Genomic DNA, 24,402 nt, shown 5'->3' with positions numbered 1-24,402 from the left:
CAACAAAACCCCACAATCTTTGACTTTATTTTAGAAGACACAAATTAAAGACAAAAAGAATTACGTACTCACCAACTCTAAAGATTAAGTCATCTTCTATTGGGTTTTCTTTCCTTTTTCCAGTGCTGTACATACTTGCCGGCCTCTTCACAGCTTTTTGTTTCACATGCCCACTTCCGGGTGACTTTACTCGCCTCTTCACCCCTTCAGTGGTGGGAGAGACATCAGCAGATTTGACTACCTTTAGTTTAAAAGGACTTCCCTTTATATGCTGATCATAAAGTCTCAAAGAAAGTGTGAAGTCCCCTTCTTTAGGTATTGTGTACATAAACTCATAAGTGCCATTTTTATTGTCAAGTATTTCACCATCAGTAACGCTGCCATCCGGAGTGAACAGTCCAGCTGAAATGTAAGCACTACCAGTCTTGCAGAGTTCTCCGTCTTTGTCTTTTGTGGTTATAGTGACAGACATTGCCTGTCCAATTACACTCTGCCTTAACCCTTCCCCAGTGGCCACTGTTTCTGAGGCCACAGCATTTGTTGTTAGGATGGTACCAAGGTTGTGAATTGACTTTTTCAATCCATCAGTTTCCACAATGAAGTCCAACTGATCGTTTTCATGGGGCTGCAGTGGGAAATCCTGGTCGGCTAACTCATTCAGCTTGTCGCTCATCTGTTTTTTAACCAACAAAACTTCGGTTTCTGTTCCATGATTAAGTGCCTGCGCCGTGAAGGTACTGCAGCTCTTAATGCTGTCCTGTCCTTCAATTAACGTGTCAAGTTGTGCTTGAAGAACCTGTCCACAAGTGCAGAAAAAATTACTACTACACTATAACATAACTTCCTATTGCTCTAATGTGCTCTCTTATGGCACAAACCCATGTTTATTTCACTTGTTTTAATCCATGGAGCAGGTTTACGAATCTTATTGAAATCATTTACGCGCTACAAAGATTATATTGCTAGATCATTGTGATGGTTCTTAACTCCTTTTGTTACAATGTTCAAATATATAATATTCCATATATAACCCTGTACCTACTAACAAATGATACGATGTTTGTTGTAAGAAATCTAAAATAAACATTTCTATAAATTAAGCACAAGGGAACTATTGAAAGTGAACTAACAAACTTACTACTTACTTTATGTTTCAAACCATAGTTAACTTCCAGTTCCATGAGCAGTACACTTTTTCGAACATTTAGCGTTTTCTGCAGGTCATCAAATGTTGAATGAATTTCATCTACAATGCTGGATTTTTGATTTGCCAATTGACTTATAATTTCAGATACAACTTGAAGAGCAGAATCTATCTCAGGCAACCTGCAAACAGTAATACAATAATTGAGTAATTGCAAACAGAAATACATTATAAAATAGAAAACTATACAAAAGGCAGTGTTAAAGGGACACTATAGTCACCTAAACAACTTTAGCTTAATGAAGCAGTTTTGGTGTATAGAACATGCCCCTGCAGCCTCACTGCTCAATCCTCTGCCATTTAGGAGTTAAATCCATTTGTTTATGAACCCTAGTCACACCTCACTGCATGTGACTTGCACAGCCTTCCATAAACACTTCCTGTAAATAGAGCCCTATTTAGGCTTTCTTTATTGCAAGTTCTGTTTAATTACGATTTCCTTATCCCCTGCTATGTTAATAGCTTGCTAGACCCTGCAAGAGCCTCCTGTATGTGATTAAAGTTCAATTTAGAGATTGAGATATAATTATTTAAGGGAAATTACATCTGTTTGAAAGTGATACCAGTTTTTGTTTTTTCATGCAGGCTGTGTCAATCATAGCCAGGGGAGGTGTGTCTAGGGCTGCATAAACAGAAACAAAGTGATTTAACTCCTAAATGACAGTGAATTGAGCAGTGAAATTGCAGGGGAATGATCTATACACTAAAACTGCTTTATTTAGCTAAAGTAATTTAGGTGACTATAGTGTTCCTTTAACATTGCTGCCAAGGTGCAGTCACTCAGACAGCCACTAGAAGTGCTTCCTTTTTCAGTGCTGCAGTGTGACTCTGCAAAGAGTCACTAAATGCTCCCCATAGAAATGCACTGATTCAATGCATCTCTATGATGAGATGCTGATTGGCGCCATGCGCAATAGCGTTCCAAGGTTTTCCTATGGAAAAGCTTTGGATTGGTGAAGATCATCAAAACTGATGATCTCAGCCATGGAGGCAGGGCAAAATGTGGCGAGACCAGCGTAGCGATGGAGAAAAGGTAAGTAAATCCCACCTTTTAAAGCACTTGGTGAGGGGCCAGGTAGTTAACATTGAACAGGTAACTATAGTGTTAGGAATACATATTTGCAAGCACTTATATAAGTGAAGGGATTCAGGTACATTTTATCAGCTGGGTAGGCTACAGAAATGTATTTCCCGACTTATCAAGATACATGAGAGAGATACCGAAACTGCTTTCATTTATTTACCCAAGAAGCTGCTAGATTTTCTTACCTTCATCCTTCTATCTTATAGACAGATTGAATTCACATTGTAAGAAGTGTTTTGTTTTTTCTACAGAATCCATACAGGAGTCAAGTATTGAGCTCATAACCAAACTCCCCTAAAAAGCACTCTTTATATGAACCAGGTTTTATAGAGACTACTTTATTTTGTACAGTACTGTCTTTGATCATTGTACCAATAAAGTCATATGGAGGTAATATGGTTTAGACATCACTGATCAGACAGCTATAATTTCTGTAATTTACTTACTAGCCAGTAGGGGGATATATTGTAAAAGTGTACATATACTGTAATATATATATATATATATATATACACATATACACACACACACACACACACATACATATACATATATATATATACACACACATATACACACATAAGCAATATCCTTGCACGGACGCTTTTAAAGTCTTGCACTAAAGTTTAAACACTGCAGTTGCCGGGTGCCAGTCCCTTTAGGGATTAAATGGTGTATACAAATAGAAAGGTAGGAGCTGCACTCTTACTCTGTATCCATTTCTGTTGAGATACAAGTGATACATACTCACTAGGCAGGATAGCTTTATTCTTTGTATGAACTTTCCTGCATATTCTCGGTGTAAGTTGTGAGGGATATGCTCTGGATAGACCTTTTGCTATCCTACTGGCACTAGAGATTTGTTTATCTTTTTGTTTTGTTTTCTCACTCAAGTGCCATGTATATAGTTTGTTTTTTGTAGACTTTTAGGTTAGACTGTAGTGTTCTGTCTGCATGATCTCCACACTTGAGCTATTCTTTGTGAGAACAATGTTATTCTATTATTTTTTTTTTATCCACGGACAATACAGAAAAAAAAAACAAAAAACTTGCATTTTGCTCGTGATGCTTACTCAGCCTTTTTGTTTCTGAATCTATTATTTTAAGATCTGCATTTTGCATGATGAATTGAGATTGCTGAATTTTGTCATCCAGGATACAGCAAGGAACCTGGACATATCCGTTTAAATCCTATTTATGGTGTATCATATAATCTTCTTATGTTTTTTTTCCCCACAAATGACAATACATTTTTGTGTTCGTTTAAATGTTCGGATTGTTTAAATTTTATAGCAATATTGTAATGTTCGATATATATGGGATTGCCCTTTTCTTCATATGAGCGGTTTGAATTCCAGTAAAATATATTTTGTAGAAATAAGCAATTTCTGCATTTCTTGTAGCCCAGGTAAAAAATAAAAATAAAAAAATTCATTGAGATTTCTCCTTGGAATAAAATTTACAGTCTTCAGATAAACCCAGGACACCGCAAAATACATACATACAATTAATAATTTTACCTTTTCTTGACAGCATCCAGCTGAGCCTGCAGAGCTGCCTTATGTTGCTCAACCACATCTTTTAGAGGTACTGTGGGGTGCTCTGCATGTTCCCCTCCTGTACAGTCCTGGCACATTGCAGTCTCACATGACTGGCAATAAAATTCCATCACCTGCAAGCAAAATAAGGCAATTATGTTCAGCTTTCTGGATATCAATTACAAGTTCTCATCACCCAATGTTGATTCATCACCCAAGCCATGGAGATGTATAAAGAAAAACAGTAATGCATCAAATAAGTAAAACTAATGAATATGTGCAGGCAAACAAGCTTTTGACCTTTCTAGACTTGTGTTATCATTGGCTGTTGTAGTGCTATTTAATACATTCCTTCTTCAGGATTATCTTTATTACCCTAATCTTGAATTTATTTACTGTGTTCTTGAAGTCTGTTCCAGGTATCGGTTACCCTTTTTATGAAGAAAAAAACAAAACAAAATTTTTTTCTCATATTACAACTAAATTTTTGAATATGGCCTCATTATATGTAGAATAATGCAATAGGCTTTACAAACGTCATATCGGCATAACTGTATTTAAGCCATAATTATACAAACATATGATATATGGAATATTACATATATACAAGTTCAATTTTCTTTGCCGTTTAAAAAAAATCTGATTTGTTTGCTTGTTTTTTTTGTTTTATCTATTGCTCCTTTTGTGACTTAACAGTCATATCTGATGTATATCATTTGTTGGCAACACAAATAATTTATTAATACAAAGAGCCAGAGGCTCCAAAGCAGGTGCTTCAATTGGCTCTACTGAGTTAAGCCCTTAAGTGTAGGGCTATCTTTATGGTTGAGTATTGCCACCACCAGGCTTTGTGGTAAAGGATGTAGTGGAGGTGGGGAATGGTGCCCAGCAAACTTCAGGTAAGAAGTAAAACCTTCCAAAACAATTCAACTTCTTACAGGCTAACACACTCCTGGCAACAGAACCACTACCGCACACTGTAGTGTTTATGGTGTTCTTTTAAGCAGAGAAGTGCTCCAAACCCAAAATGTTGTGATATTTATTTGGTCAAAAAAAACAAGTAAAAAAAAAACAAAACAAAAAAAACTTTAAATACAGCTGTAATTATGTAGAAATATATCAATTCTTAAAATCAGTTTACATAAGATCAATTGCTGACATAAGATCAATTGCTGACATTAGATTTCATTATAAACTGTGGCATTTAGAATGTATAATTTTTTCCTGTGGGTGGACAACCGGAGGGGCGGGGGAGGTGAGAGCCAGGAGGCGGGAGAGTCTCCCAAACTGGTAATCGGAATACCGAACCCTGCCCCTGGTACGATGCCCATGGGGAGTGGGCGAGCCCACAGGAAGGAAAAGGCGCAATAGGGTCCTGTGCGGGATGTTTCCACATGTTATGGATTGGTTCCACCTGACGGCATTCTAATCCCTCTCCTCCCCTCTTCCTCCTCACTTTTCCCTTCCCTCTTCCGTCAGTTTCCCCCCCCCACCCCCCCCATTTCAATACACTAGACGACAGATAATGGACTTAAGCGTATCGCCTGGAAGGGGTATATGACATAGATAAAGAGGCCCATTCAGACGGTTATAGCGCACCAGAGGTAGCGGGGGAATCAGAAGCTTGGTTCAATGTTCTTGCTACCCTTTAAACTTTTCTCTTATTTATTCTTCAATTCTCTGTTTTACTTAATAAAAATAGAACATTGTGCTGTGGACAGACATAGTGCTAGCAATAACAGCCTGGGGATTCCTTCTTGATTTCTGTGGGTCTTGGAATGCTTATCAATATTTTGTGGAAGTATGGTGTGACCTTATTGTAAATGCTATGTTTCTGTTTGGCTTGTGATTACCATCTATTGGAATGCAAAAATAAAGAATTATTAAAAATTTTTTTTAGAAAATGTATAATTTAGTATTCAGGAAATATTCCCAAATAAAATTCAAATCTTACAGGCTTGATGTGAGGTCAGATACCCAAGGTCTACCAAAATACTCTCGAGAGATAAAAATGAATCAAATTTCCTTCCATATGAATGAGTAGCTGAGGTGTAGTTAGTCAGAAATTAAGTACAAAGTACCAATACATGTATAATGCACAGCAACAACAGGTCACCATTTAAATTATACAAGCGCATTTTTTTAGAACAGTACAGAGACATTTTAGAAGTCTTAAGGCGGCAAAAGCAGCATTACAAATGCTGAAATTGAACCTCACTTGCCCTTCCTGCTTGGCAGTGAGCCATACTAGTGAAAAACAGAGTTTTACTGATTAACCCAAACCTTGAAATGAAATGCCACGATACATTAAGAAGGTTCTGTGCTATGCACAACTTCATAATGTTCAGCTGATCTTCATCTGCCGTATACAAAGGAATTAGCAAGGGTCCCAGGGATTAGCTGGATTCTAGTAATGAGATAGTGTATCTTATAAGTAGTATTAACAGTGATCCGCTTTAATCAGTCCCTTTCTCTCCCTCTTTAGTACCACATCAAAGGAGAGACCATGTTTTTCTTCGTTCAATTGAGCCCAGATCATAGCAGTTGTGGCTATGAGAAATTACACTTTTCTTATGTTCACCTAGTTAGTGGTGGTATGTAAAGCTTGCAAGGACACCAAAGCATGAACGAATACTTTTATCAATGGCTCTGAAATTCTTGTTAAAGAAAAACAAATGTGCACTACAGTATGGCAACAATATTTACAAAGTGTAACCTACATGAGGTAGAAAGCATCAGCAAAGGATCTCAAACACATCTGCATGCCAAATCTGTTCTAACACTTTGCCAAGATAAAACCATGAAGCAGAATAATTGCTACAAGCAGTATGCAGTGCAGTGTGAAAATCTATTAAGATGTAAATTTACAAAAAAATTGCTAAAATTGGCAGGAAGGCAATCACAGAATTTATATTAGAAAAAATAAATAATATTTCTCAAATAAAAACATTCTGGTAAAACACAAGAACTACTGATGTACAATGGTTTGAAAACCATGAATTTGTGTACGCACAGAAGGTTATCCGATATCAACATAGCATTATTCTTATCTGGAGAACAAACAAGGGGTTGTTTGTTTGAGATGTTAAGTCCTCATAAGAAGCAATATTAAAATTATGCAGAAAAAAAAAAACAATTAAAAAATAAATATATGGGGGGCGTGGCCGGCTGCCGAGCGATCAAGACGCAAGTGTGTGGAGCTCCGTATCAGCGGACAAAAAAGTAAGCACTCACCCGACATCCAGCTCCCAAAATCGGCCACACACACGCCTCCCGACTAGAGACACTAATGGGGCGCAAAAATAAGAAAAACCGCCAGCCAGAGACACCCAAATTAGCCGATATCCGGCTATCATTTACAAGGCGTAATCCACAGGCAGCCGCCAAGATGGCGGCCGCAGTTAGCAGTGCAGAGGAAGACTCCCAGGACGATAGGGAAAGCCTTACCTCACATACAGCAGAGTCTGAGCCCCCATGTCCTGACACAGAATCAGAGGCAGAATCATCCCCTGTCACGAAAAGAGACATCAGGGATCTCTTACAAGAAATGAGAGAAGTATGGAGGGCAGATATTTTAAACACACAGAAAGAGGTGGGGGACATCCAACAAAGGCTCACAGCAATGGAAACTAGAGAAAATGCAAGAGACCACCAGATGCAGAACTCCCAAGACACAATGCAGACCCTCTCCTCACAAGTCCAGAAACTAACCCGGATGGTCACCACTATGGAAGCTCGACACAGGAGGCGGAACATACGCCTCAGAGGGATTCCAGACAACGTGGAAGGAGAGGCATTAATACCCTATATACATCGCCTATTGTCTTCAATGGGTCTTAAAGGAGGCGCTGACCCCGCCGCAATACTTTCAGCGTTTCGAATCCGGAAAGCGGCAAAGGCACCGGAAAACGCGACTAGAGACACTATAGTGGTCACAAAGGACATGGCAACCCGCGCCGCTATCATGTCCCGCTCAAGAGACCTGGGCACTGTGCAAATGGAAGGCAGCACGGTGGCCCTATATGGGGATCTACCATTCGCAGCACTTGCGGAACGGAGGCAACTTGCACCAGCTGCCAAACAACTGCGAGGAGCAGGAGTCAGATACCGATGGGGAGCAGACGGGTCCCTGGAGGTACCACGGGGAAACCAAACGCTCATCCTGACTTCTAGAGACGACCAAAAGGAGTTTCTACACCAACTGCACCTTCCGGAGCAGAGTACGCCCAAAAGCAATCTGGGTCCGAAGAAAAACATGTATATAGCGAAATTGCCCAAGAGACACTCACAAGCCTCACCACTAAGTGGCGGCACACACACCCTCGGATCCCGCATAGCTGACCAGCTGTGGCGCAAGTAGCGCGAGAACAGTCACCACCTGAAACCTCACCTAGGCATCACCTACTCTTCAAATATACCTATTACAGCCCCAACAGACGACTTGTTAATGTAACCGGACATTAAATGTAGATATAGTCATGTTGATATCTGTTACACTACAGCATAGTGAACTCTGAGACATCACTATAATACTGTGCTACCTAATTCTTAATATTGTTATAATCTTATGTTACCTAATGCTTGGTATTACTCTCATATTATGACAAAGTTATATTATGAATATCCAATTCTAATAAAAACATAAATTGAAAAAAAAAAAAATATATATATAAAAAACAACGAAAAAAAAAACCACACATATAAGTCAGTCACAAGCCCAAGACACATGGTGTATGCGGAAATGCAGGCATATGCATATAATGTATATAACTATGTTTGCACACACATATTCATTTAAAAGGACTCTGTTATAACTAAATATGTACAAAGAAGATGATGTGCATATTACAATATTTTTTTTAATCTCAACTTGTACTGGAAGAACTTATTCCAAAGCCTATTCAAAAGAAAGAAAAACATTAATAGAAATTAGTATATTACTGACTGCAGGCATGATATTGAAGCATTAAAGGGAACTTTAAACACAACTAACTGTAGTTATTTGGGTGCAAAGAGTCTTTTTGAGCAGCCCCTCTAGGTTTTTGCCAAATGATTTGACAAAAACTGAACCCGCCTGACGCTCAAAGCCTGCTACTCCATGCTGTCTCTGAGGAAATACACACGTTTCTCTACCACATTATCCATACAAATTTGTCCAAATATTAAAGGGACACCAAGTACAAACACAACTTTAACTTAATAGAGTGGTTTTAGTACATAGCTCATGCCTCCACAGTCTGACTGCTCAATTCTCTGCCATTTGGTACATAAATCATTTTGTTAATGCAGTCCTATTTATACCTCCCCTGTATGTGACCTACACTGTTTTCCCTACAAATTTCCTGTAAAGAGACATGTAATGTTTTAATATCTCGTGCTCTGTTAAGAACCTACAGAAGCCTCCTGTGTGTCAATAAAGTTCAAGCTAAGCTGACTCTAGTGTTTATGCCCGGTAACTGCTGTCAAAAGGTGTATGGGCCTGCATGGAGACACTGAACTTTCCTAATAGAGATGCATTGAAATAATGCTACTCTATGAGGAGATGCGGATAGGCCAGGGTGGCGGTTGACCCTGCTGCCTCAATGATCTCCCTGTGGAAAAGCATTGGATTGGATGATATCATCAAAGAGATGCAGGCCCTTCGAGAGCTGGAAATAAGGTAAGTTTTAACCCTATCTAAGGGGGCAAGCAACCTAAATGGTATTTTTAACACTATAAGGTCAGGAATATGTGTTTGTGTTCCTGACCCTATAGTGCTTCTTTAACTTTACTTGATAGTACAAATTATACATGCCTACAGGTTTTATAATATTTGTATTTTTATGCCTGCCATTAAATAAAGAAATTAAAAAATAAAATGTTTATCCATCTATGATTAAACTATAATTGTACGCAACAAAGTATGAAAAGAAAAATACAGGAGTTTCAGTCTGTGGTGCTGGTAAGCACTGAATGCAAAGGGTAAAATCTAATGCAGGAAGAGGTACTACATCCAAAACAATTAATATAAACCTTTAAAAAATTACTTGTTTATACTATTCTATGTTTGCTGCACATACATATGTTCAGTACATTTTTGCCTCCTTAGACATCATTTCTGCAGAATGGCAATGGCAGCACCAACTAATGTAGCTGAATAAAAAGGATGAGTTGGCTTGAAGACAATCAGCATGGAGCCATTCAATATAGGATATTCAGCAGTCCATAAATCTAGGCATCTGTCCATGTGTAAGACACAGTATCTATTCCAGATTCTATTTATTTATTTTAGGTTTTTTCATAAGTAAGCTGCTTTGTGAAGACCCCAAATATTGAGCCAATTTTCCATTAAAAATGCATAGCTTTTTGCTTACATTTCCATCATGGTTGGGACAGGACAGTGGTTTTCCAGCAGCAACAGCATTCACGGTCTCCAAAATGGAGGACTCTTCAATTCCATTATCTGGACTCCTCTGGAGCACATCCATCAGGTTTGTAATGAAGAAATTATTTTGTAGAGCAGAGACACCCTTCTCAGGTAGAATTGAAGTCTGACGGCAAACTGGACAAGATAAGGTCAAACTGTGAGCTGGAATGTAGTTCTGCAAACACCTGGAATTGAGAACAGACCCAAAAATAATGTAAAATATGTATTAGTGTCATATGGGGGTTATACTCAAACGGTAATTGCAAACAACCAAATAGAGCTGAAAATATAGTATCGTCGGAGTGTTTGTCTAGCTCAGCTATTACAGCCCAAATATATACCTCCACAACTCTTGCTTTAGTGAATAACCATCATTTTAGCTTTGGAACTCTATTACACAGGACACACGCTTGACTGTGATGTCATGTTTAGCCATTGGGCAATGTGTGCACCCTCTGGATAACTTTACTCTAAGAGCTTACCAGCTTTATTGGATAAGGCAAACCTATCTACAGTATACACTCACACCATAACTAATGAAATAAGCCGAATACAAAACACATTTAGAGACTTTGAAATGTTCGATTTTAGTTCTACAGCTCCAAGTAGGCATAAATAAAAAATACCAAGCAGATAGCTTACCTCTCACAAAATGTGTGCAGACAGGGTAGAACTTTGGGATTCTTGTATCGGTCGAGGCATATGCTGCAGATCAGAAATTGCTTATCAATCTGGCGCACCACAGGGCTAGGGATATTGGAACCTTCACTGGCCATCCTAGACCACTGACATGTGGGTTACGTTCCCTTCCACCTTGCACACTAAGTTAAAAATAAGAGCAAAATAAGAACAGGTTAGATTAGAGCAGATTTGAAAGCACTGCAGCCCATTCTCTATGCATTGAGGAAAACATTTTTTTATTTTTTTAAAGTAACAGGACATTTTACTGCACATTTTCATGTTATAGCTAGAAATATAATCTTAAAACATGCAAATCCCTACCTATTTAAATAAAACACACTTTGCGAGAGAAACATGATGTATTTTTCGGAAGCATATTTTGTCAATTTACATTGCATCTTTATCTGTGACCTGATATCATCCCACGGCTTTCAATATCACCTGTACACGAATGATCTGTCTCCCAGTCTGCTGGATCATGCTACCAAATGCCTATTCTCTGTCTCTGATTTAATAGCTTCACAACTCCAAAAACTCAACTTTATCCAAGGTCAAACTAGTCTTACTCCCTAAAAAGCTATTTCTGTCCTGGTTTCCCTTCAGGTAAACTGAGCTATCCTCACCGCAGGAGTGTTATTTCAGCGTGTTCTTTATCTCTTACCTTTCCTTCACCCGTTATGAAATATATCACCAAATCCTGTCGCTTTCACCTTAAAAACCATTTCCCACATTCACCCCTTTCACACTCTAGATGCAACCAAAATGCTTGTCCATGCTCTCCTTATTTTCTGTCTTGATTATTGTAACATGCTCCTTATAACCTGAAAGGTTCCCAGTCATACATCTTTAGTGTATAATGAACACCTCTGCTAGACTCCTCTAGCTAATTTCCCACAACTCTCAACCCTCACCTCTGTCGGTCTATACTGGCTTCCTGTTTCATTTAGGATTTGGTTCAGACCAGTGTTCTAGATCAGGTATTTCTATGTGACTTACTGATTACCTTTTACAGAACTGAAAGTGTAGACAAATTAGAAAATGTAGTTTAGAAAAAGACCAAAATATCTTACTGCATTTGTTGTAGTTTAAGATCAGATTACAGAGCTTTCCAATAAAGGAGGACGTGACACTGGTCCCCATACCCCACCTCATAAAATTATTAACTGGGGTGGACATAGTGTCACCCCCATGCATAGGGGTGCTGGATCACTGCAGACAAGGTAGATATGATAGCTGCCTGTCACGGACAGTCATAGGAAAAGGGCATGTCTTAACACAGACTCCCTCATTGGATGGCTTGTACCAATGGTGTTTTTCTATTAGTCCACCGTCCATAGCTAAATGTGACAAACAGCACAGAGAGGCAACGACGAGCTCAGCCTCCAGTCTGTGCATCCTGTCAGAGGGGATACAGCACGTGACTGTTACCTGCATGCGCTCGGTCCATTTTCTGACAGTTTGCGCAGTCAGCATCGCTCCTCCCTATGCTCACTGCGTAACCTGGATGCAGCACGCACCGGTTACTATTTTAACAGGCTCACGCTCAGTCTATTATTCGGTGACTGAAATGGTCTGTGGACTCTGTGCTACACATACACTTCACTGGTAAACGCCAGCCTAAAACCCCAAAAGCCTACCCTAGAATAAAAATATAATGTAATATAAGATACAAAATATGGATTAAAGGAAAATAATGGAACAGTCTTGTGGTTTTATGATATTAATTTCCTGCTTTCACCTGTAACATGTGAGAAATGCTTGCCTAGCAGTGTATCTGGTATTATCGTTCTAGATCAATTCCAGTGCTATACAGTCAATCACAATGTATAATAATTAGAAGGTATTGCAGTGTTCCAGGAACCTCCAACACGCAATAGGAATAATAATATAGACCAACATTGCTTGACAGCTAGCAATAGTATGAATCCACTAAAAAACAGGTTTAGTTAATAAACTCCTAAAGTACGTTCAATGCAGGCCTCATGCTAGTTTACTTGTGAAGTGCCGATTACGGTCAGAGCAACAAACTGCAGTACCACTGCGATCATTTATTTGTGTGGGCGAAGCAAAGCTGGCTGGAGAGATCAAAAAGGAAGGGAAAAACCATTACCATGGAAATACCCTTGGAAAATAAATGTAACGTGAGAAACAGCACAAATGTGCTTTGTTGTTAAAATACCAATTTCCACAGAGACGTCATATGCTGGCATCTATTGACCAAGGTATGTGCAACCCACAAGCCAGACCGCAACGTGGAGCATAACCCAGCAATACAAAATAACTGCTCAGCCACTTGGCATTATATTGATGCTATCATTTCTTAGCATTTGCAGATTTTTTCTACCTTAGTAAAGCTATGACTAATAACTACAAATTGGACAAGTAACAAATATATTGCTTATTATACAAAGTCAAAGCTGACTATTTAAAGGGACACTTTAGGCACATTTTACAGTTTCAAAGAGGAGAGCAAACACTCATTTATTTTTTTTAAATAAAGGAAAAAATGATAAAAATCCCATCAATAACTCTTTTGGTATGTGATTTTAGTACCAATAACATAAATGTTTGAGAAGGGACAGGGCTGTCCATCTGCATAATGAGCCTGGTCCAAAATACTTATTTGTTATCATTGATCTTACTGGAGACTCTTAGCAAAATTAATGGTGTAACATTTCTGGTGTAACCAATAAGATACCAATAGCACCCATGCAGAAAGGCTGAACAGGAGCCCTCAATCAGGCCAGTTGAGAGAAAGATTAATTATCTATTAAAGTAAGAATTACCAATGGAATTGCTATTGTATGGTAAAAATAACTAAATGTAATAAAACCAACAATCTCAAATTGTTAATTTAGGTTAATATAGACTATTTATTCAGAAAAAAAGGAAGTAGGGTGGATCACTCTAGTGCTTTACTTAGCCATAGGGCAAAACATGGACGTCCCATGAATTGGAACAACGTTGGGAGGGGTTAAAGGGTGAGAATCTAATGAGGAAAATGACCTACAATTTTTGGTCACAGTTTGTGAACAGAAGAAACCCAGGGCAGTGGAACCCAAATAAATAAATAGACTGCCCTAATGTGATCGGAATGACTGAGGGGCCTGACTTGACATATCAATAACAGGAGAGAGGCAGGTTTAAAGTGTTACTCCAACAAATAAACAAACACAAACATTGTTTTAATAAAGGAATGTACAGTTTCTTAACTAAACAGTTATAGTGAATCAAAAAATTGCAAACTGCTCTAGCAATGTTGGCATTTATTTTATTAGATTTAGAAATGTAAAGCCAAGTTGAGTTTTATGGGCCCACACCATTTAATGTTAGGAGGGAAAGGGTTAATAAATTGTCCAACAATTGCTTTTCATAAACCGGTGACAGATAACTAGGTTCATCTATAACCACAAATCTAAAAATGTGTTGTCTGTCTTTCAGTAACAGATCATTTCAACGGTACATATTTTTCTCAAATTACACTAGTAGGACAATACTGGTGCCAATATCATTAGAATGGTGCAGATCTGAGAGATTCATATGATGACAGAAAAATACCATAATGATAGACTATAGTAAAATCTGAAACGTTTATTATTAAATAATATGTATACTAAGCACATAACAGAGCACTAGTACTTAAATAAATGCAAATGCATCCTCGCATAAAAAAATATAAGTCTCAAACTGCCAAGGGTAAGGGAAATACAACATATTTAGCGGGGAAAAAAAAGCACGTTCTGTTTTGGGTCCCTGCAAAAGGTACACTATGTAGCACCTAAATGGGTTGTGGGGCCACTTTTGGATTTTATATGTTTTTGTCAGGTCACATATTATGGTACTAGTGGTGATGTTAGTTTATCAGGCTTATAGTGACTGCCAGTTTTCTTGGAATTTGTTGGAAGTCTGTGCCTACTTGTCTGAAGCTATGTTTAGCTTATCCACTTACATAGGTATGTAAATAATGTTATAAGCCCCACCAGGCAACCCCTCCACCCCCAACATCGACGTCCCATTAATTGAGATGCCTTTGGATGGGGTGAAAGGGGTCGGCCCAATGAAGCAAATTGCTTAAACTCACCTGGAAGGAGGGCAGGTCTGCTCGATGACTGGCAGGTCAACCTGGCATAATTGCCAATCACACAGGCAAGCCCACTGAGGGCACGACATGCATGGTTTAGTGCTCTTTACATGGTCCTTGTGCCCTAAGCATAGTGTGAGCACATCTAATAATGTGCTTGTGCAACACTTTTTGGGGACAGTTGGATTGTGTCCCCACAAGTTAGACATCGGGTAAAAAGCCAGGACAGCAGGATCAGACCTTAAACCAGGGGTCCTCAAACTCCGGCCCCCCAGATGTTGCTGAACTACAACTCCCATGATTCTTTGAATTACATAGATAGCCAGAGAATCATGGGAGTTTTAGTTCAGCAACATTTGGGGGGCCAGAGATTGAGGACCCCTGCCTTAAACAAATCAGAACTGTTCCACCATAATTTTTTACATTTTTAAAAAAAAATTCCAATTTGAATTTTATTGAAAATTTTCATCGTTAAACATCTTTACCATATTATGGGTAAGGCAGGTATGCACAGATATTATGTATTGACATAATTAGGCTGTATATGTCATAGAAAACTGTGTCATAGAAAATATTATGTATGGGAGATGCTGATCAGGAAATAACATATATGTATTAAAACGTGAGAACGAGAAATCAAGGACAGTTCTGTGCCGGAGCTTCCTTATATGGCCATCTCTTTACATACCATGCTGAAGTGATTATACGGTGGGTCCTCCCCTAATTCAGGTTCTGGCATTAGCCTGGGGAGATTGTGGGATCTTGGAGAAGTTCAGTGGGCTTTTGTGCCTCATTGTATAGAGCCGGCTTGGTTCAAGTCCTGTTAGGTGAGTCTCAACTTTGTATTGCCCGACTGTGTGCCAAGGTATGCTTGAGCCTGTGTCCTTGCCTCTCAGCATGGGTTGTATCTTCGTGGTCGGTGATTTAAGCCACTGCGGAGACTCTAGGGTGCTGCTGGTTGTGGGTTCTCTGTCGCTCTTGGGTGACTGAGGGTGCCTCTGAAGCGTTTGCTCGTGTGCAAGCTGAGAGAGAGTTTCTGCAACAGTGGCTCTGGATCCTCTGCCGACGTCAGTGTAGCCATCTCGTCTCCACTGGTTACCACTTGGGATCCCCCTAGTCCCTAGCGGTACCTTATGGAGTGTTCTCTTAGTCTTCTAGTGGTTAAGGCCAGCTTCCTCCTTTCTGTTAGGGCCGAGAACGGTATGTCTGCATATATGGAAACCGCCTGGCCTTATATTGTACCGTCCCCCGTTCTCTTGAGCGCTCACAGAGATATCTCGGGTTATGGCAATTCAATCTCTAGGTGCGTCTCTTGGTGCCGCAGCTGATTTCCGCACTCAATGCAGAGGTTATCGTGGGTTGGGCAGGGGGTGTCTTTAATGCCCATGGTGCCTATTAGGTCCCTAACGAAGGTTAGTATCGTCTCGCCGTGTACCTGCTCTGAGATGCCTCTGAGGCGCAGGTTTTTTGTCTGTGGTGCGTTTCTAGGGTAGTCACTGCTTGGGTCAGTTGCTGCACCTGGGAGGAGAGGCTATCCAGTCTGTTGTTTGTATGTGGTTATTTCTGGAGGCCTCTCTGCCTTCCATTTCCTGTACCCTGTGACGGATCTCCCCTATTTCTGCCTGGGCTGCCTGGAGGTCTTCCTTCCAGGCCTTCCGTAGGTCAGTCAGTAGCCTCCTGATATCTCCCTTTGTTGAGGGTGTCTCGTCCTCGTCGGACTCAGATTGGCCGGACTCAGCTCCTGAGCGGGGAGAAGTCAGCGGGTCTTCCTCTTCCTGTGAGGCCACTGATAACTTTGACGTCCCCTGATCCTCTGGCGCCATTCTAGCCTGGTGCTGTGCCGCCGGCCTCTCAAAGGGGAGCCTCTTGGTGGTAAGGCCTCTTATTTTTGCGCCCCATTGCCTCTGTGTGTGGGGGTGTCGGTTTTAGTGCAGTGAATGCTTGATTTTTTGGCTCCTTTTTTCGGGTTTCTCCTCGGCCCTAACGGAGCTCAGGGGAGACAGGTCTGCTTGCAAGCTCTGTAGGCCACGCCCCCGATATGGAAGGATTTTGAAGTAACATTTTTAGTCCACCTTTATATTTTGGTCCAAGTTATGGATAGGTGGTCTTGCAAGTAAGCTATTTATAGGGAGTATAGACACAATTTGTGGGGCAGCTTGGGTATATTAGGCTGTTCTTTATAGCCAAGTTACTTTGTTACACGTAGCATATTCAGCCTAGATGTATCCTCTCTCCAACAGATTGGAATGAGTTACAATTCTATTGGGAGCCCATAGCTTTGTAGAGAGATTTATCAGCTGACCTTAAATATATGTGTATCGGATACATGGTTTACAAATAGAGTGTTTCTAGGTAGGTTTTATTTTGTTCTATTTTATTGTTCTCATTTATTGTAGAAGAAATGCACTAGCCATGTAACCCTCTTTATATTGTTCTGATCACTTGGGGTATTATGGCATTTTTTTATATTTAGGGTGTTCCTGGTATTATTAGGTTCACATATAAAATTACTTGAACCCTATTGCTCTGTCTATATTGACAAGTCTCATATTAACAATTAAGGTGGGATTCAGTGAAGTGGGATACAAACAAATAGAGTTAGAAATTGTATGTTTCATCATAATATGACCCATCATTACCAAGATGGCTTAGTTCTATCATATCTTTGAGATAAAGGCCAACAACTTCAGCTCCTAACCTTAAGGGAGAAATAAGTAATTTAACAAAACTATGGGCAGAGTTAAAGATGTACAAGCAGTTACAAGTTTGATTATACAATCTCTTTCACTTAAAGTGCCAAATCCAATACAGAAAAATGAGGAAATGTGTTACAGTCCATTAAAACCCATATGACAGTGGCTTAGAGCTCCCTTGTTGGATGCTTTGATGGGGAACATGTATCAGGATTTTATTGACATCCCAGGACAGGGGTTTGCCATTTTCTACATTGCAGTCATTTGAGACTGCAATATCATAGCCACTTCTGGGCCCAATTCCTCAAATGCTTGTAATATCTCACAGGGTTCTAGGAGTCGAATGATTATGGTTTAACAATAATTATCAAACACTGGTAAACACCTGGAAAGGGGTGTAGGGAAGCAGCGCCTTCTGTGTGATCACAAATGTAGGGGAGCTGGGCCTTCAGGGTGCTCCCTACACCCCTTTCCAGTATCACCTATTCTACAAACAGAAAGAGAGACTGTGGTTTGAGAAGGCTCAGCTGCCAAAGTCATACAAAACAAGAGCCAGAAATCCTTCCTCTCATCTAGTGGTAAAGACCTATTTTTATAGAACTGAGAACTTTCGTAGCCCAACGTTACAACACTGCATCCCTGTGATGCCCAGGTAAAATGATATATAGTGTTCTTAAAAGCAGGCATGATAGAATATCCTATGGCCTTCAATGTAGCTTATGCTGTTCTGCTTGAAAGGCAGACAATAAGTTATAGGTTAGTGTCAGATTGGGCTTAAGTAGCCTTCAGTATAGACATCTTAGCATTACGTGGTGGAAGGAGTGGGGGAATGAGGTGCCATAAAAAAATAATAATTCAGTAGAGCTCACCTACTCCAGTGTCCCCTTAATGTGGACATTAGTCTGTAAGCAATGGTCTTCCATTCCCACCATCTTAGACAACAGCTCTCCTAGAGCACAACTGAGAGTTAAGGCTTTCTTTCTATTGCAGACGTTTTAATTCCTTCTTATTATTTTTCCTTGTGCCTCACTCTATTTTCCATCTTGCAAATCTCCTCATGGGACCATGTCAAGTTCTCTTGGAACATTTTAATGGTTTAATGCTAAACACTGAGTGGCCAGACAGTACCAGAGGACTCCAGGCACTAGCACCAATTACATGAGATAAAATTAATGTAGTGCCCCTTTCAAGTGTTATCCTTTACACTGAAATTTGTTTCAGCATCTATAGTGCTTAATTCAATGCATCTGCGCTACTCAGCTGCTGGTGCTGCACCTCTCTACTGAACAGGCTGAGAAACACTAGTGAATGGATTGATTACAAAAAGTGACAGGAAGTTCCAGCTCTGAAGACTAGTGGGCACATGTTTGGCCCTCAACTGTTAGGGTTATTAAAGATGGGTAACCCCTGTTCTTTTACCATAGTAAAATGGGACTGGAAAAAAACATTTAAGTATATATTTGACAAAAATGTATCATTCAGTAAGCAATCATTATCAGAGTTCATACAAAAACTCTTAATTTAGAGTTAAAAACGGTATCGCTATTATTATTATTATAGTCAATATGGAAGGTTTCCTATAAATTCTTAGACAACAAAAATCAGATTATTCAAAATGACTTCATAAAAGAAAAAGAGGGGGTGGGGCCTGGCGGCCATGTCGGCCAGACACATACATAGTGAGCTCCGGCTTTTAAGCTGCAAAATCGTCACAATTCCACAGTTTATAGCCTCCACTGAAAATTCTACTTACCCTTAGATATTCCTGAACTAAGTGGGGACTTACCTGAGCGTGTCCGATGTCTTTTGGTGTCCACGCTGACGGAGAGTGTTGGCTTGGCGGCCTGGTGCGCCTGGAGGGGTGGAGAAGTGGCCGATCTCTGTTCGCCTAAATTCTTTTTTGACAATCTTATTTTTATTGAAAGATTTTATCACAAGTTTTACAGGAAAGAGAATGGAGCTATAAGTCAGACAGTGGCTTTGAGATTTGCATACATGTAAAATGAAAATACCCTTATGTATTACAGACAAATAAGAGAGGGTACCAAGTACTGAACGTCAAACCCAAGAACCACCGAACCTCATTCTTTCCGAACCACAGTAAACAAATTCCATTAAAGAGCCTGTGGCGAAAGTAACCTTGCCACTGGTTCTTGGAGGGGCCTGTTTGCCAGCCTCCTGCCTTGTGACTATGGCCCCTGTAATAAACTTTGTTTAAAAACATTGTTTGTGCCCTTTTGGACTTATACCAGGAACACTTCGAACACATGGCAGCGGCCATCTTAAGCGGCATTTGGCCAGTTCATGGAACTCAAATCGGAACACTCAATGGCACAAACACCGATCACTACTTACCTTCCATGGATGTTCGTCTATTCAAACGGCGTTCGGTAAGAACAAACTCCCGAAGGAGAGACATAGACTAAGAGCCATACGAATTCGCTACGTTCTGTATTTTTATTGTTACTTTCAATCCCTGAAGTAGACCGACCGAACAGCCTAATTCTCTGGAACTGTTTTGGGCATGAAACCATGAGTGCGGTCGGTCAAAATGTGACTTCCATAAAATTCCTGAACTGATCTGGGTGATTTTTGGATATGTTGGTCACCCATATCAGGGCTATCAGGGGACATAACAATTGTGGGGATTTTATGTGTTTTGGGGGTTGTATAAAGATGTGTTTTTTTCTGCCTGGAGATAATGGAGTTAATACAGTATCTGACTCAATTATCTCCCAGACTGAGGGGGAAGGATTGTAGGATTGTTGGTCTGTGACTTTGTGGTGGAGTCCCCAACAAGGTCCATGTGGGCGTACCCCTTGCATGGGGATTGTCATATAAGGCTAAGTGTGGCACCATTAAAATCAGTTCCTCTTCACCCTCAACATAGAGCCTCGTCTCATGTGTGGAGGGGACAGCTATACTTCTTATACTCCCTGGAATTAGAATCACTAGCTCTTATAAGAGCTGTTCCCACTACACTCTCTGGAGTAGGAGAGGTTCACCCACTGGAAGCTGGATCCCGGTCTTGGGTCCAGGGTGGGTGGAGGACTGAGAGACCCCAACCAAGCTGCAGCAGTTTGTGGGGTCTACAGTGCTTATGGTGTCTGGTGAAGTGCTTGGAGTCCTCGGTGAGCACTAGGAGCATTGATTGGCAAAGGCACCCGGGGTGCCAGGCGGTCCGTCACAGAGCCCATGCCTAAATTCTAAATAAAGTTGTGAGCCATTAAAGGTTTTATTTAGCTTAGCATCACAAGTCTGGTAGGTAACAGTTTGTTCCAGTCAGGGAGACAGGTTAGATGTATGGACAATTACCAATTAAATCTTGTAAAAACAATCATGAACTGAGGCCTATTTATAATTAAAAACAAAACAAAAAAAACTTGCAATATTTACTTTGAACACACACATTCAGGGTAAACTGAGTGCCTGGTGAATAATTTCAACTTCCATATAAAAGTATAGGAATTTGCAGCAGACGGAGTATCCCTGAGTTCTAATTAACGACTAATTCTTTAAATATTCACCTAAATAGCCTTCAGTAGATACAGAAATTGTAACTTGGGGTCAGTTTAATGAATTACCTTGTATGCTGAGATTTAAAGAAAGATAACCGGATAGATAAACTGATTAATATTTTAGAATTAAATATTTAATATGTTTCATGGAAATAGTGAAAAATATCAGTTAAAGGGACACTCCAGGCACCCAGACCACTACTGCCCATTGGAGTGGTCTGGGTGCCACTACTCCTAACCCTGCAACTGTAATTATTGTAGTTTTTTTTATAAACTGCAATAATTACATTGCAGGGTTAACTCCTCCTCTAGTGGCTGTCTCTTGGACAGCCACCAGAGGGAACTTCCTGATTTCTAGCAAAGATTTTCTTTGCTAGAGCGTTGCTGGACGTCCTCACGCTATGTGAGGACCTCCAGCGTCGCTCAATTCCCCATAGGAAAGCATTGAAAAGCTTTTTCAATGCTTTCCTATGGGGAATGCTAATGCGCATGCGCGGCATTGCCGCATGCGCATTAGGCCTTCTCGGCCGGGATCAGTCTCGCCCACCGGCCGACGGAATCAGAAGGAGGAGCGGCACGGAGGAGGAGACGGCGACGAGGGACATCGCAGCTGCCTCAGTTAAGTGACTGAAGGGGTTTTCACCTCTTCAGTAACCGGGGATAGGTGGGTGGGAGGGAGAGGGTACCTCCAGTGCCAGGAAAACGGATTGTTTTTCTGGCACTGGAGTTTTCCTTTAATTATAAATTGTGATTGTATGAAAAACCAAAAATAAATAAATAAATAAAACCACACACCACCACCAGTAGACAGTAGAGATCGCTATAACTCCCTCTGAAAAACGTGAAAAAAAAAAAATGGGAATTCAAGTGACATTTCATCTAAGCAAATGTGTCTGGCTTTTTATTGTTACCAGTTAAATTGTATGGCTCATTTACTGTCTGCTGTGGGTTAATGTTCACCAGTTGTATTGGATTGTGACTATATACAGGTTGTGGCCTTTCCAGTACCCTGCCAAGGTGACCCTTAATTTGCAGCTAATGTAGGAAACCAAGGCTTTGTCATTTACTGAAAAATCAATCTTTCACAATTTGAGTTCCAGAAGCATGACCGAAGCACAGCCCACACCACTTATTTCAAACACTAATCCAAAATAATTTACAGACCGTTAGATGATAATCTGTACAAGTAAGAACTCAAAACTTCACCTAAACATTATTTTGCCAGTTTCCAGCAATGCGGTAACCATGATAAATAAGCGTGATACTTTTTGTATTGTTATATCAATATTAATACAAAGAAAAAAATATCCAAATTAGGTGTCCTGTAGTATGAGCCAAGAAAAAAAATGGCCTTATACATATTTGGGTCTTTAAAAACCGCTAAGTTGTCTTAATATACTATCCGCTGATCAAAGAATGCAGGTGGGAACAAGAATTAAAATAAATTGTAGATCAGGTGTAATTTGTTATAATTAACAGAGTGGATCTGTTAAAAGTCAAGGCACAATGTTGACTAAACAGAATTAGTTCTCCAAGCTATGTAGTATCTGAGGACATGAACAAAAAAAAAATTCCCGCACTGTGAGATTCCCGCATATGCCCAGTTAAACACTTGGGCATGCAAACGGGAATTTCATCCATTCATTCGTCAGAAAGACGAATGAATTAAAAGAAATGTAAGACAAACAAACACACACAGAATATCAGTGTTCGCTTAGTTTATTACAAGGAGGGAGCTACCGGCGCAGAGCTCCCTCCTTGTAAGATGTAAAAATAGAAGCGGCAGGGAGCAGTGCTGCCAGCCACTTCCTAAGCCTAAGCCCCCCATGTCCTCCCTCACTCTATGATGGTCAATATGACCCCCCCATAATAGAATAAGGGAGATTGAAGTAGGGGCATGTCTACTAAGCGCCGGGTGGGGGCCCTAAATGAGTATGGGAGGGACCTATTGTCCTCCCCCCCCCCCGGCCCCCACCCCTGAGCAGTTGGTGGTGGCCATAAATAGCAATGAGGGGGGACACTTATTGTCTTCCCCCCCCGGTCCCCACCCCTGAGCGGCAGGTGGGGACCCTAAATTAGTATGGGGGGGGCCTATTGTCCTCCCCCCCCGGCCCTGTCCCCTGAGCGGCAGGTGGGGGCCATAAATGAAAATGTCCCCCCCCCCTCTACCCCCAAGGTGACTAGGGGTCCCCAAACCCCTAATCATCCCCCCTCCTCCCAAAACAAAAATTATTAAACCCCTACCTACCCTCCTCACCCTAAAAATAGTGAGGGGGGGGGAGAGAACTAAATACCTGTAAAAAAAAAAAAAAAAAAAAAAAAAATTACTTACCATCTGATGTCTTCTTTTTTCAGCCCCAAAAGGGCAAATAAAAACCATCATACCCGAACTTGTAAAAAAAATTAAAATAAAAGAAAAGACGAAAGAAAAAACCCAATGCTAAAAAAATGAATCCAGCGCAGACTGAGCTCCGCAGGGCGGGGAAAGGCTTATAAAGCCTTCCCACGCCCTGCAATTTGACTCAGAACACTCTGATTGGTTGGCTTAGAATTCAACCAGAGTGCTAGTCATTTTACACAGTGCGGGAAAGTTCTTTGGAATTCCAAGCCAACCAGAGTGCTGTAACAGGTAAATGTAGAGACTTACCTGTCAGAGCACTCTGAGTGGTTGGCTTAAATTGAATAATTTTAGTTTTGGGTGGGGGGGGGGGTGACTAGGGGCTTGGGGACCCCTAGTTAGTCACCTTGGGGGGGGGGGTGTATTTTAATTTAGGACAGTAGGTCCCCCCCTCATTGTTTTTATGGCCCACACCCATCGCTCAGGGGTGGGGGGTAGGAGGGAGAGGACAATAGGTCTTTACTTAGTCTTAGTAAATTCGGCTTAAAGACCAATTTAGGTCTTTCAACCTTTTGGTAGATAGATCCACAATACTGTGGGAATTAGGGAGTTATCTACAAAGTGGCTGCAAGATGCATTCGACTGAAATTCCGATCCAAACAAAGTCCCGAATTGCATCCCAACACGAATGGAGAAACTGTTCACATTCGGTTAGGACGCAATTCGGTAGTTTTGCCGGTGTTCTGTCTAAGTGACAGGACGTTTGGGAAAAGTAAAAGGAAGCATCTGAGGAAAGGTAAGAACTGTGGGAAAATTTCTCTGACCACTGGAAACGAAGCACACTTTGCTACTCCACTGG

The 24,402-nt window shown here is 40.5% G+C and overlaps 1 protein-coding gene across 7 annotated transcripts in view; it reads right to left on the bottom strand.

Annotated features, from left to right (window-relative positions):
- TRIM2 (tripartite motif containing 2) overlaps nucleotides 1-24,402 on the bottom strand; it is a 137,458-nt gene that overhangs the window by 17,855 nt on the left and 95,201 nt on the right. For all 7 annotated transcript variants that reach the window (XM_063458517.1, XM_063458519.1, XM_063458515.1 and 4 more), the window contains exons 2-6: nucleotides 10,875-11,053; nucleotides 10,180-10,417; nucleotides 3,809-3,960; nucleotides 1,146-1,326; nucleotides 73-796 (exon numbers count right to left, since the gene is read on the bottom strand). In XM_063458517.1, the coding sequence (XP_063314587.1) occupies nucleotides 73-796; nucleotides 1,146-1,326; nucleotides 3,809-3,960; nucleotides 10,180-10,417; nucleotides 10,875-11,008 (1,429 nt within the window). In that variant the 5' untranslated portion in view covers nucleotides 11,009-11,053. The remainder of the gene's footprint in view (nucleotides 1-72; nucleotides 797-1,145; nucleotides 1,327-3,808; nucleotides 3,961-10,179; nucleotides 10,418-10,874; nucleotides 11,054-24,402) is intronic.

This window comes from Pelobates fuscus, chromosome 6 (genome assembly GCF_036172605.1).
Source record: "Pelobates fuscus isolate aPelFus1 chromosome 6, aPelFus1.pri, whole genome shotgun sequence".
Taxonomy (NCBI): Eukaryota; Metazoa; Chordata; class Amphibia; order Anura; family Pelobatidae; genus Pelobates; species Pelobates fuscus.
This window is presented reverse-complemented; position numbering and strand designations above follow the sequence as displayed.